The following is a 13560-nucleotide window of genomic DNA, read 5'->3' as shown; positions in this document are numbered from 1 at the left end:
GACTTCATTAAAAGGACAGTGATATATTTCATGTTGTTTAGCACTTCGAATAGTTGTAAATGTTTTGTTACAAAATATACAGCTTGATTCTGATGAATGTACAGCCAGTCTATTACAATTCCTGAGGTGTCGTTTTAATCTTCCATAGTGTATAAACTTGCTTAAACACCTGTTGCACTGATATTTAATACGATCAGAGTTATTATTACAATTGTGTATTACATAATCACGTAATTTCAAGTTTTTGATCTTCTCACAGTACGTACAGTTGGGCGATGGAACACCGTTGCTCCTTCCTTTATCAATGACACTGGAACTGTTGACAACCATTGTAACACTGCTGTAATGTTAACTTCGGAAGCCTTTGAGGTCTGCTCTGCAGAAGATGTTGCACGCGACGAAATCTCCTGCTGTGCTGAGAGAGCAGGTGTAGCTGTAGACGACGTAGTCATCGTGGTCTGCACTGATGATGGTAGACCTTCGATCCAGGTCGGTGTTGATATTGGTAAAGACGCCATCGAGGTCTCAAGAACAGCTAGTTTTTGGTCTATTATTCAAGTCTAACTACCCGATGCGTTCATCACCGCAGCCAGAGACGGACTAAAGTACATATCACCAGGGTCTCACTTATATGTTCTCATCAGCTGGTACAACACATGAGTCAAAACAATAACCATGTTCATTATACTTGCACTTAACTGTCTCGGAGCATTTTATATAATGACGATGTAAGCTGTCGAGGCGTGAAATTAGTTTATTACACTTATTGCACTGAAATTGTATTGGTTTCAGTAAATTATTCGGACAACTGCTTCTTTCATGTCTGCGAGCGCTTGAAGTGCTAGTAAATGATGCGCCACAGTATTTGCACTGATGCGAAGTACGCTCTTCATTAATTGAAGTCTCCTCTGCAGTCGGTATCGGGATCTCCGCGACTGTCGACACCGCAGCCACTGAGCTCTCCGCTGTCGTGGTCTCCTCTGCATCCGGTATCGGAATCTCCGACTCCATCATCATTGCTGTCATCGAGGTCCCCGCTGCTGACGGTAAACAGTCTATCCCGGTCGACATTGGAGCAGTAACTAAATCTCACGAAATTGACTGAAGAGAGCAGGTCCGTACTGCACCGCGGTCAGAGGTATATTGAGGGTCCACTCGTCTGAACTTCGCTTATATACCCGCGGTCTACTGGAATACTACATTAGTCAAAATATTGTCTGTAATTAAAATTAATTTTTATTAGGTAGCTAAAAATTGTAGAAATAAAAAACAAACACAAGTTCAGGTTTTACACATTTATTTATAAAAAAATTACACAAATGCATGTTAGGTTAAGGAATTAAGCATTTTCGCAAGCAAAGTCTTTAATGCCGCACGAACTGCCTCTTCGACTCCGGTTCCAACTGGTTCGCAGGTCACGGGATCAGGAACACAGGTTTCCAGCTGGTCATCTTCTGCGATGTCGTCATCTCGAGCGAGACTTGGTCGATGACGTCTGTGACCACGTCTGCGCCTTGGCTCTACTGCAGTGCTTGTTGGGACAGATTCACTGCCTGAACTTCGACGACGTGACGCACGCCGTTTGGAAGTCTGCGTAGAAGCATCACAGGTAGCAAAAGGTTGCAACACGCTCATGTTTGGTGTTACACGTGCAGACGAGGCAACTACCTCAGCGATGCTAGCAGGAAGGATTGTGTGCGGTCTCATGTGATAGACGGCACAGTTTCCAGGTTCGCAACAATCTAATAGCTGCTGAGTCGGTTCGTAGGACACAGGAAAGTGAGCAAACCGCCAATGCTGAGCATCTCCATCACAGGTTTCTGTATATGTACGTAGATACCCGGAATCCCAGTAGCTGTACTCGACACTGCTGAATCTAGGTCTTGCGCTCACGTACACGTTAGCAGGATGAAACGTAAACATCTTCTTGCAGGTTGAACGTCAACTGAAGGCATGTACGTAGGTACGTCATTTATATATGCAGGCTCCTACTAACACTGTGTGTGCCATTTCTGCATTAACTGCGAGTTTGTACAGGCACAGACACATTCAAACTTGTCACGTAGCTGCACGTCGTATATTGCACTAAGCTTGCGCAGGGAAGGACAGCCATAGTCGGTCTGTAAGTCTACAATTTCAACTGTTCCGTCGTCACATAGATCTCGTAGCCATTTTTTCTGTTCAGGTCCGGCAACGTAGATTATTTCGTTTTGAACTAGTAAATCTTGAAGTGTGTTTTTCACTTGGTGGTATGGGATTTTTCCTTCGTCCCACTCTAGTCCGTGATAATATTTGCATAGCCATTCGTTCGACCGTTTACTTTTTTCGTCTAGTAGTTTCCAAGGATACGGAGGTCGGAAGCTGCGGGTTCGAGCCTTGTCTCCAGAGGTGACTGCAATTTCTTTGAGAACAAAGCCGTTTTGGCTCTGAAAACCTTGCAGGTTGCAGTACATCTTGTCGCTAGCAATGCTCGATCGTAACTGAATTATTATCGCAAACGAAACAGTATTTAAGTCAGAATTTTCACAAGTTTGTCTCGACAATTGTACGATGCAAGCCGATCGTGAAGTATCAGACAAAAAGCATAGGTGTTTGGTGGAATATTTCCGCTAGTCGTTATCTCGATCCTACAGTCGATGATGTTTGAATTTAATCGATCATCCTGTTTGGAAACGTCAAACACCATTAACGGAGCCTTGTTCTTGAAACTGTCGGGACTCAGTATCGGTGACTGTCTCCGTCCATAGTAAGCTTGCTGAAACTTGGCATACATTTGATATGCGAGAAGAAATCTTCCACTTTCAAAGTCCATGTTCATATCAACGTACGGATAACTTTCGCTGTTTAAAAATATTTTTACATTACGTAATTGACAGTTATCGAATAAGGAACGACTTACTCCTGCATTGAGCTGTCTTCCGGTCTGAAGCCCGACGATGATGTATCTTGGTTTTTCCGTAGCGAAGCTGGACTTTACTATCCAATTGATACGCTGACTATGAGGCAAGCCAGGATAAGTTTCCAGGCTCCAGGATCGGAATGGCACATCGAAGTTCTTGCCATTTTCTATGTTCTTCAACATCTTGACTCGTTCAACGGTGCTCACTTGGATGTGGGGCAGCATCCACTCGATAGACTGTAGTGTTAGCGAGACATCTTGAGGGTTTTCTGCAGCGACGACAATTGCATTAATGTGCGTGTTGGCTAGAAGCAGTACGAGCTCTTGTTTCGAATTAATGATTATATGCCTGTAGTCCTCAGCGAATCCAAGAAGCATGGACAGAGGAACACAAACTTCGAACTTTCCTTCGGCATAAATTGGAAGCTTATATTCATCCTCGAGAGCCTAACCGGCCATCTTTGCAGCAGTCAGTTCATTTGGCGTGAGCGAAAGGTAATTTTTCATAGCAGATGTTATGCCTACATCTCTTGTCTGGTCTACCTCGACGCCATTGAGTACATAAGTAATGCGCTCGATGAGGTGAAGAATACCATTGCAGGATATTGACGTCGTTGTCGGATGCGTACCATCCGCCTTTGTAAGCATGCCTCTTATACGTAGAAATGACTGTGAAGGTAAAGTACAAATATCTTGGTGCTGTACAGCAATGCGTACTTCCGATGGAAGTGCGTACGGTCCGAGCAGGAAAGGCTGGTACTCGTGCAATTCCATTTTCGTAATGCTGTCATCAAAAATTACCGGATCTTCCACGTTGAGGATTTCGTCTTCCATATTTATTCGGCACTTGTCCAATACTAAGAAGATACTTTATGTTGTCAGGTGTTAATGCACCGATGTCTGGTAGAGAACTGTTCTTATTCACGTCAATACGACTTCTTTTATAACTGTTCGGTGTTACGAACTTTATGCCCATCGCTTCAAGTGCAGCCGTAATGTAATTTCTTCGTCTTGAAAATTCACCAATCGTCCTCGCTGGTCAACGATTCTGACGACGACTTCGTGTGCACACTTCACGACGACTGGAACGTAAATGATACTTTGCGGTACTTCGACCAGTTTATATCCTGGCGGGACCATCGGCGAAAATTCGTGCAGCATGTTGCTTAGTCTTCCGTTGAGATACGTTCCACTTGCCAAATTACAGTTTATTCTTATGACATTCACAGGCAAAATGTTTACTGCGCGCGTAGATTCGTACGTTCTTCCTGCATCATACACCTTTGATTCGAATCCTAACATCGAACCTATGGACCCAGGTTTCGTAAAGTCGACAATTTCACTGCATGTTAGAATGCTTTTTTGAGTGTTTGGATTTCCACGCAGTTGAAAGTCTACATCCTGCGGTAACATATCCCTGATGTAATTTGCAATGTCGTCAATTTCGTAAGATCCAACAGGTAACTGTATTTCATGAGCGGTCCCATCGCTTTTCAGGAAGCAGATCTTGCAGTTTTCTTCGTCGATATTCGGTATGGCATTATACGTTTGAAAATCTACGAGTCCGATACACCATTCTCCGTCTAAATCCAGAGGCGGGAAATGAACCGCCCGCAGCTCAGATGCGTGACCTGTCAAGGTAAGTGTTATCGACATGACTAATAAATTATCATCACTGCACAACCTTTAAGTAGCAATTTTTATTTGTCAGCTAAATTATTTTTTTAGTTAAAAAGCGAAGACACAAGTGTCCGCAGTTTGTTTGATTAGGCCTCTGTTCCGTTTCGTAATTGTAGAACAGTGTAGTGGTCCGGCCCAGGTACCGCCTAAGTTCAGGCGGAGGTCTCAAATTACCGAAACTGTCGTAGTACTCGGTCATTTTTCCAGACTTTATATACGCTACCCAGTGCGTGCCGCGACCTGCAGTCGTGTCTAAATTAATTATGGCGCTTTCGTTGGTTTTTGGTTTGCTGGGTAAAGTGTCTCGCATAAACACGCCGCGGAAATTTGGTATTTTCAATTTGCGTGCGTACTTTATTAAATCTACGTTGGTGAGCGGTCGTTTCGGCAGAGAACTTAGGATTTTCGTTTCTTTTTCATGCCTCGGCCTGATTTGTGAGGACGTAAGTACAGTCCTGCGCCGTTTTTTTTACCGATGGCAATGGCTTCCATGCTTGCATTATGTCTACGTGCTTCTTTTAACTGCTTTCGCTCATTCTTCGAAGTGTTGACTGCCCGCACTATACCGCTCGTTGCACCGATAAGGCCTCCGAGAGCACCCAATGCAGGCAAAAGCAAAGGAAGAAATCCTCCTATAATCTTCTTGTCGAGAGTCTGTAATTTTTGCTTGGCTTTTTGTATGCCTGCTCCAGTCTTGCGTTTGGTCTTGCGTGAGTTAGTCTTTGACTTGATGGAGCTGGCTCGACGAGCACCCAGTCCTAATTTGGTCTTTGCCTTCATGATTTTAGATACGCCCCAGGCCGCGATTTTTTCTCCTAGACCCGCGTGCGACGATTTACTAATATATTCAGCTTCCTGTGCCAATATCTCGTCGGCCTGGTGCCTGGATTCTAGATCCTTGCTGAGGGAATACGCAATATCGTGCTGCTTGCACTTTTCGTCGAGAGAATTAATGCCCACGTCACCGCGAGCTAACCTTTTCGCTAGTTTGGTGCCGGGGCCGCAAAATCTGTATCCGGGAATGTGTAGCTCGAATGGCAGATTGTTTATCAGCGAGTTTACGAGTCCTGCACCGGTGTGTTTATTGTTCTTACCTCTTCGAGGCATTACATACAACTGACCTAAAATCAATAAATACGATTGTTCTTATAGAATGTTCGTCAGGAGCAATGGAGGTAGTCAAGCACGAAGTGTGTTTGCCCGTGCGCATTACGCAAAACGATGAAACTAGCGGTCGCGAATCGCGACATGGCTTACTGTTGCCTTCTGCTGTACGATGCATAATGGCGGGACCGTCAAACTGTGGCAAGACGTGCGTTCTACTGAGTTTACTGGAGGAGCCAAACGGTCTTCGGTTCGAGAACGTTTACTTGTATTCCAAGTCGTTGCAACAGCCAAAGTACCAGCGCCTAGCAACTGTTCTACGCTCGGTGGAAGGACTGGAGTATTTTCCGTTTAGCGATAATACCGATGTGGTGTCTACCGACGAAGCAAAGCCTAATTCCGTGTTTGTGTTCGACGATGTAATGTGCGAGAAGCAGGGTATTATACAAGAGTACTTTTCCATGGGCAGGCACGTCAAGGTAGACTGCGTATACCTGTGTCAGACGTACAGTAGAATACCCAAACATCTCCTACGAGATAATGCGAATGTTATAGTGCTTTTTCGCATGGACGAACTTAATTTACGTCACGCCTACGACGACCACGTAAACACCGACATGTCGTTTCAGGAATTCAAAGACATGTGTTCCTTGTGTTGGAAAGACGAGCACGGATTCATAGTCATCGTAAAGGACTGGCCTCTATATAAGGGCAGGTACAGACGAGGTTTCGATCAGTTTATCGTCAAACATGAGTCATAGCATTTCGAAATTCGGTCGTAGCAGCAGACATACTGTATGCCCCGACTCTGATATCCGCAAATACATTATACTACTGTCTCAAAAAGTAGAAAGTGTGAAAAACGAAATAATAGAGTATCTCGTTGCCATCGACCTGCGTGTGGAAGCCTCGGATTCTCGCATTCGCGACATGATCGAAGTATCGAATGCTCAAAGACGTGACGATTTGAGGACTTTTCAAAGTAGTCTGAAAGCATCACTATCTCACTTGACAACTAATTAAGATTTTGCCACACACAAGAAAGAAGTTTCTGCGAATGAATAAAAAAGTATATAAAGAGGACTTGCAATAAGTTTTCAGCCAGTACAATGTCAGACCTGGCCAGTGACCTTCATCGAGCTATACAGTCTGTTCGTGAAAAATATTTACTTGCTAGACGAACCAGACTTGCACGTGAGATGGAAAATGAGGAGATATTTAAACCAATCACTAGTCGTCTCGACGAACTTAAAAACATGGAAGAACCAGCTATCATTGTGAAGACAGAAGTTGAAGATGAAATGCCAACTGTAAAGAAGAGAAAGTATGAACCAGATCGAGAAGAAGAAGACTTAACAAGTACAGAGACCATGCACAAGAAAAAAATACCGAAAAAGGGACATCAAGTGAATGCAATGGTCCGACCATACCTGATATCGTTTACGAGTCGGAATAATGACACGACCTACGGAGTGTACAGAAAACATAATAAGTGGTTCCTCGGTGCTAAAGAAATATACTTTCTACCAGGAAATATCGTTCGCGTAGAAGAGTTCAAAACGCGCGGGACTCCTGGTCTGTACGAATTGCTGTTTCGCAGGGAGCCTAAAGGATATTCTCACAAAGACTTACAAGAGTACAAAAAACTGCTAGAGCTAACCAATGCACATTTTCGCGATAACGATCCAGATAGTGGAGTATATAAAGACGTAGATCATGAAAAAATCGACATTCTCGCTAATCTCTTCAGTGAACTAACAATACATGGCGAAGGTTTAAAAAAGCTAGAAAGTGGTCAGATATTTGACTATGTATATTGGGACGATCCTAATGAATTAGTTGATCGCCTTAGAATTCTACATGCTTCGCTTAGCGTAGGAAACTATTCGCACATCAACGAAATAGTCTCCATACTTGAAGAACTGAGGGAAGCCGGCTACATACAATGAGTCGAACCGGAATCGCTCACGAACTTCATGCTCCTGCTAGACGAAAATACCTTCGTCGCAAACTCATAGTTCGTGGAATTGATGATTTATTCCAGGCGGACCTTGTTGAGATGATACCGTATTCCCGATTGAATAAAGGTTTCAAGTACATGTTGACAGTCATCGATGTTTATAGCAAGTTCGCTTGGGCTAGACCTGTCAAATCAAAGACTGCAACTGAAGTAGCCAAGGCCATGAACAATATTTTGCGTGATGGGCGTGTACCGTCGCACCTGCAAACGGACCTCGGGAAAGAATTCTACAATGCAACCTTCAAGGCTTTGATGAAGAAGTATGGCATCAAACACTACTCTACATTTAGTAACGTCAAAGCCTCCGTTGTCGAAAGGTTTAACAGAACTTTGCGTTCCAAGATGTGGCGGCAGTTCACGGCTAACGGAAATTACAAGTGGCTTGACATCTTGCCGAAACTAATAAACGAGTATAATTCCGCGGTGCATTCTACCACGAAAATGAAGCCAAAGGACGTAAGGCACAATCGCCTGCTTCGAACAGTGTTTTCCAACATGAAGAAGAAAGATCCACGAAAGCGTAAAGCTAACGTCGGTGACATTGTGCGAATCTCCAAGCAGAAAGGTATCTTCGAGAAAGGTTTCACTGCGAACTGGAGTCCCGAACTTTTCCGTGTGACACATGTTCGTGAATCAGAGCCTAGGACCTACTACCTCGAAGATTTGGACCACAAACCTATCCGTGGCGGCTTCTATGCCGAAGAGATTCAGCCTACGTTGTATCCTGATATGTACTTGGTGGAGAAGATTATAAAACGAAGAAACGGACAGTCCTACGTCAAGTGGTGGGGCTTTCCACCTCGCTTTAATTCGTGGGTGGCAGATGCAGACATCGAGAAATCCACAAGACTTTAGTTCTATGTCTGTGTATTATTTTTTGTACTTGTAGTAGTGTATTGAATTTATGTAATAAAAGTATTTAAAAGTACTTGCGGTGTTTTTTATTTTCTCAATCCTGTCACTTTTGTGGTATTTTTTAAATTAAAGTTGTTTTGTATCGGCCAGGGATCAAACCAAGGACCTTAGTCGATCTAATCAATCAGTATATAGATTACAAATTTATTTAATGGATTTTGAACTTTTCCCCGAATCTCTAGCATTAAAATTACGAATGTTCAAGATGGCGGCCAAATTTCAAGATGGCGGGTGTCACAGTAATAAATGATTACTGCACTCTAGCGGGTAAGAATCAAACTAACTAGGCGTCAGCGCGCACTCTCGCCGCCGATACAATGATGATGGTTTCCAACATCGAAGACAAGATGGCGGACATGACGTCATGCTCACTGTCGATATATATGCTTTGAAAAAAGTGGTGGGGGGCAGTCTGTCAGCAGCCACCACAGGGGGAAGGATCGGTCGCCATTTTTAATTTTTTGACCTCGTCGGGTTCGAACCGAGGACTCCGAGCTCCGTGTCTAAAAAGTTCAATTTTTATAAATATTTTATTAAAATTATATTATTTAAATTTTTTTATAAATTTTAAAAAAATTTTCATTAAAATCGGATAATAAATAAAAAAGTTAAAGATGGCGGACGTAACGGAAATTGCAACGGTGACGTCATCATCCAAGATGGCGGAAAACAAAATGGTGGAAAGTTCGAGAAAACAAAATGACGTCATCCAAGATGGCGGATCCAAGATGGCGGATCCAAAATGGCCGCCGTGATCTACTTGTCCCGTTACGTTATGTCCCGTTACACCGTGTCCCGTTACGCTGTGTCCCGTTACGCTCGTCCAAGATGGCCGACGTGACGTCACAATCCAAGATGGCGGACCGACAATCACAATCCGCACCATCCACATCCTGCATCCTGCCGTCGGACCGGCTATCCTACACTACTCTTGGGGCAGGTATTTTCGCCAAGAAATTTGAACGTTCACCAGACTGCAACAAGGCATGCCCGCGCTAGTGATTGCAACACTGTAATTTGCGGCCGTCTGCAAGATAATCCATTTACCTACTGGGCCGGACCTGTAACGAAAATAAACTTGACAGATTACGAAATACGGATGATGATAGAGTTTTTTTAAGCTCATACCTAGTGTCGAGATATTTCCGCGGGAAATACATGGCCACATGTGTTACATGTATTGCCAGTCTCGTTGAACAACACACGGAGCTATAATTCGTGAAGACTGCGCGGGTCCACCTGACAGTCCCGCGGTTCGAAAGCGCGTGCGCGGGCCAGTTTAACCAGTCCTGCCAAATGTAAACGCGCCTTCATACTTTCCGTCGCAAACAGAACCCCTTCACAGTCTTATTTTTACACACGAACAAAGGGCGCGGTTACACGGGAGTCTGAACTACTTCAGGTGAACATGTTCAGCTGTTGAGTGCGGTTGCACACAGTCTGAACATGTTTCGTTCGAGGCCATTTCCCATTTAACTTAAACAGGTTGGCAAAGTATTTCAGATCGACATATCTTCTACATTAGCCTCTGATTGGCTGTTTAGAATATAAACAGTCCTATGCAGAAATTCAAGATGGAAAGTGTTCCTGGCACAAGTTCGAGTAATATTTTACCGAATGCAACAAAAAAAATCAATTGGTAATTATAGATATTTTTTAATTGATCCTGACCTTAATCTTCTAAAAACTTAGATAGGTACTCTCGCTCAAAATATAAGTTTAAAAAATTTTCTGTGCATGTTGTTTGAATTCTCTATTTGTAAAAAAAAATATTGAGCAATATGAAAACACATTCCATTTCTGCTAATAATACTGTATAAACAAGTGAGAAAATCCCGCGTTTTCTGGATACAAAATAGAGAAGATCAACAACACATCATTCGTTGACAGTAGACAATCGGTTTTAGAGCTGAACACACTTTTCAGCAACTACCGTGTAACCGTACACTTTCGCGTTTGTCAACGTGTTTACTTAAACATGTTCACCTGAAGTAGTTCAGGGTCCCGTGTAACCGCGCCCAAAGTCATTATCCTGGCCAGTTCTCCCAAACGAAAAAAAAAAAAAAATTGGCTAACTTCATAAATTTGACTTTATTGAGCAGAACAAACAATACAGTTTATGAAGAAAACTGTGAACCGATGTGCACAAAAAAAATTCCACGTCTTAAACGTGCTTCCGCGGGCCACTTTAATTTGCCTGCGACAGTTTATTTTAGCTTAAATGGCAATTAATTGTATTCTGAAATTTCTAGTTTTATAAATAATTAATATTAATTTTGTTTGATTGTTGACATGGTAGTATTGATTGTAAGAACACTGCTCATGAACGTATGATGGACTAGCGCAAGCAGAATTTTTCATTTCCGTGGATAGGGGGGTGGATACAATCAATCCGCCCGCTTTTTTTTTTTTTTTTTTTTTTTGTTTTATGTTCTTTACTTTCGTCCCTGCTATTACCGTTCAGAAGCTAGCTATTGTGGACGTTACGTTAATTTCCTGCAAAACGCAATGTGTTTGTGCGATCTGCGTGTTGGAAGGTGAAGTGAGCACGGCTGGCGGTGTTGTTCGCAGGTGACCAGCTCGAAGCCGCAGGGACAGAAGCCCCGCGCGGGCGTGGTGAACGTCGCTGTGAGCCTGGACGACGAGAGAACCGTCCCTCGAGCGATCCACAACTGCCCCAAGGGTGACATGGAGACTAGTACCTGAAACCAACGACACACGTCTGTACCTGAACCTCGTGCTGCTGCAGAGACTTCGAGTAGCTTCGTTTATACACTCAGCTGGTTTAGCTCCGCCTCGCCCATCATGTTTGTGTCATCAGTTACGTTCTAGGGAAATCAGTACAGACCATTGGTGTAGCTGTGTTCATAAAGTTGGGGGGGGACAAATAATGATTTTGATGTCATGTAAACCCTTTCCCCTCTTACTAAGACGGAGGGTCCGGGGGTCCTCCACCGGAAATTTTTGATTTTAAAAGTGCAAAATAGAACTTTTTAAGCAGTTTTTGTATCTAACCATTGGATACATCGATGTTAAACTTATTATTGTTTCATTAAGATAAAATTTGATGAGTGAAGAAATTACAAATAAAGTTGGGCAGAATAATATTATAAAATAACAATATCACGGTCTAGAAAGTTGGGGGGGACAGTCTCCTCCACCCAAAAAGTTCAGGGGTACACGTCCCCCCTGACCCCCCCGGTCCCTACGCCCCTGGTACAGACGTTTAACGATACATACGCATAAGCATGCTCAGGGATTGAGAAACAAATGGGACATGGGAATCATGAAACCCCCCCCCCCCCCTCCACCAACCCTATATGCTGTAAAGGGTCAAGTTCTGAGGAGAATAAACCTGCAATCCACAGAAGTACACAAAGACTTTATTTGATTCCATATTCGTTCAAAAACGATATCAGTTATGAAGTCGTTAAAATATAAAAATAAAATGTTTTACACACAGTATGTATTTTTTTTTTACTAAACCTTAACGTTGAAACATAGATTCGAAATTCCATAAGTTAGCTTGTTGTTTGAGAAAGTAAAATTTTATTGAGAAATTATAATATTCGCAAAAACAAGTTTTTGTTTTAACCTTGACCATTGGCACCCTGATGACAAACAATACTCCGTCCTTGAGCATGATATATCGGGTTCCCTTGCAAATGTGGTCACCAGTGGCACGCTACACGCAATTTCCGAATTCTTTCTCGACAAAAAAAAACTTAAAATTAATATATAATATAGTAAATATTTAATGGTGGGTGAGGTCAAACATTATTTTTTGTGTTGCAATGCTGCAGACATTCGGTACGTTGTAGTAGGACACAATCAGGATTTTTAGCCATAGGAAGTTTCTTACTGTAATTATTCTTCAAAGATGTACTTACTTATTAATAAAGAATAACGTTTTGCAAAAATCATTTTTATTTTTGATGTATTTCATTATACACTAATAAAAATAGTCTCACACGCAGACAGATAATGTTTTAAACCACACTACGTCTTTGCTACCTTGAGCCGGCGGCAGGTTCGGCTATTAGGAAGATTCGAAATTCGCACCTAGCTCGCATGTAGTTTCTCGGCAATGCGACGTTTCCCCTCCTTTCTCCCTTCTTTCCGTCTCGCTTTTCCCTCTTACCTCTCCTCCCGCGCTTGCGCACTGGACGATTGCGATTTGTAATCTGGCATTAACGAGCTAGAAAAGTTCTTTGCCCACGAGAGTTCGAAGAGGCTACATGCTTCCTAGTTGACGAGGCACTTTGGCCTGAGTACTAGGCGCGTGGAAGGCATGCAAAGTAAGTTATTTGGTCTTAGTTGAAATTACGGTGTTGGCCAAATTCAATTTCGGATCAACCCTTGATCAAGTTTCTTACTAACGGTCATGTTATCATCGGTTTTTTGCTTATAGGGTTAGGTCTCTTCAAGTCGCCTTGCGAGATAGTGCTATTGTTGGACATGTAACATGTTTTTATTTTGTTTCGAGGAACCACGCGCGTACAAGCGGTTGCCACTTGGTCCCTCCCTCCATGTTAGATCGTAAGTTAACTGTGTTGAATAGAGGCATAATTAATTTAAGCTTGTCATGTTTTGCGGGGCCTCGAACTCCTCCTTAAGATTTGCGTTAATTTAGATGAGACACCTTTGCTTCAGGGTTTGGTTGCTCCTTTTGGCCTGTTTCTGAGTTCATGAATCGCGGAAGGTCATGTGAGGGAAATGAGTCTGCCGTCTTAAACTTACGCCTGTGTATTTCCAGGAAATTTTTTTTTTATAAAAATAAGGATGGTTTGCATTTGATATCAGTTAACGCACGTTGTTTGTAATAAAGCATTGTAAAATTAGGAGTCCTGGATTAGGGAAGACATGTTTTGATTGTGTAGAGGTAACGTCATTGACCTTTCAGATTTTGATGGTACAAGGAATGTTTGGATATATATACACA

The 13560-nt window shown here is 42.7% G+C and overlaps 1 protein-coding gene across 1 annotated transcript in view; it reads left to right on the top strand.

Annotated features, from left to right (window-relative positions):
• Positions 1–12532, top strand: part of LOC134531471 (sodium-coupled monocarboxylate transporter 2-like) — a 61114-nt gene extending 48582 nt beyond the window's left edge. The window contains exon 14 of the mRNA XM_063367184.1: positions 11190–12532. Coding sequence (XP_063223254.1) covers positions 11190–11324 — 135 coding nt within the window. The 3' untranslated portion in view covers positions 11325–12532. The remainder of the gene's footprint in view (positions 1–11189) is intronic.
• Positions 12533–13560: the final 1028 nt, after the last annotated feature.

Source organism: Bacillus rossius, chromosome 3 (assembly GCF_032445375.1).
Source record: "Bacillus rossius redtenbacheri isolate Brsri chromosome 3, Brsri_v3, whole genome shotgun sequence".
Classification (NCBI taxonomy): Eukaryota; Metazoa; Arthropoda; class Insecta; order Phasmatodea; family Bacillidae; genus Bacillus; species Bacillus rossius.
Note: the sequence above shows the minus strand (reverse complement) of the source record. Positions and strands in the feature narration are given on the sequence as shown.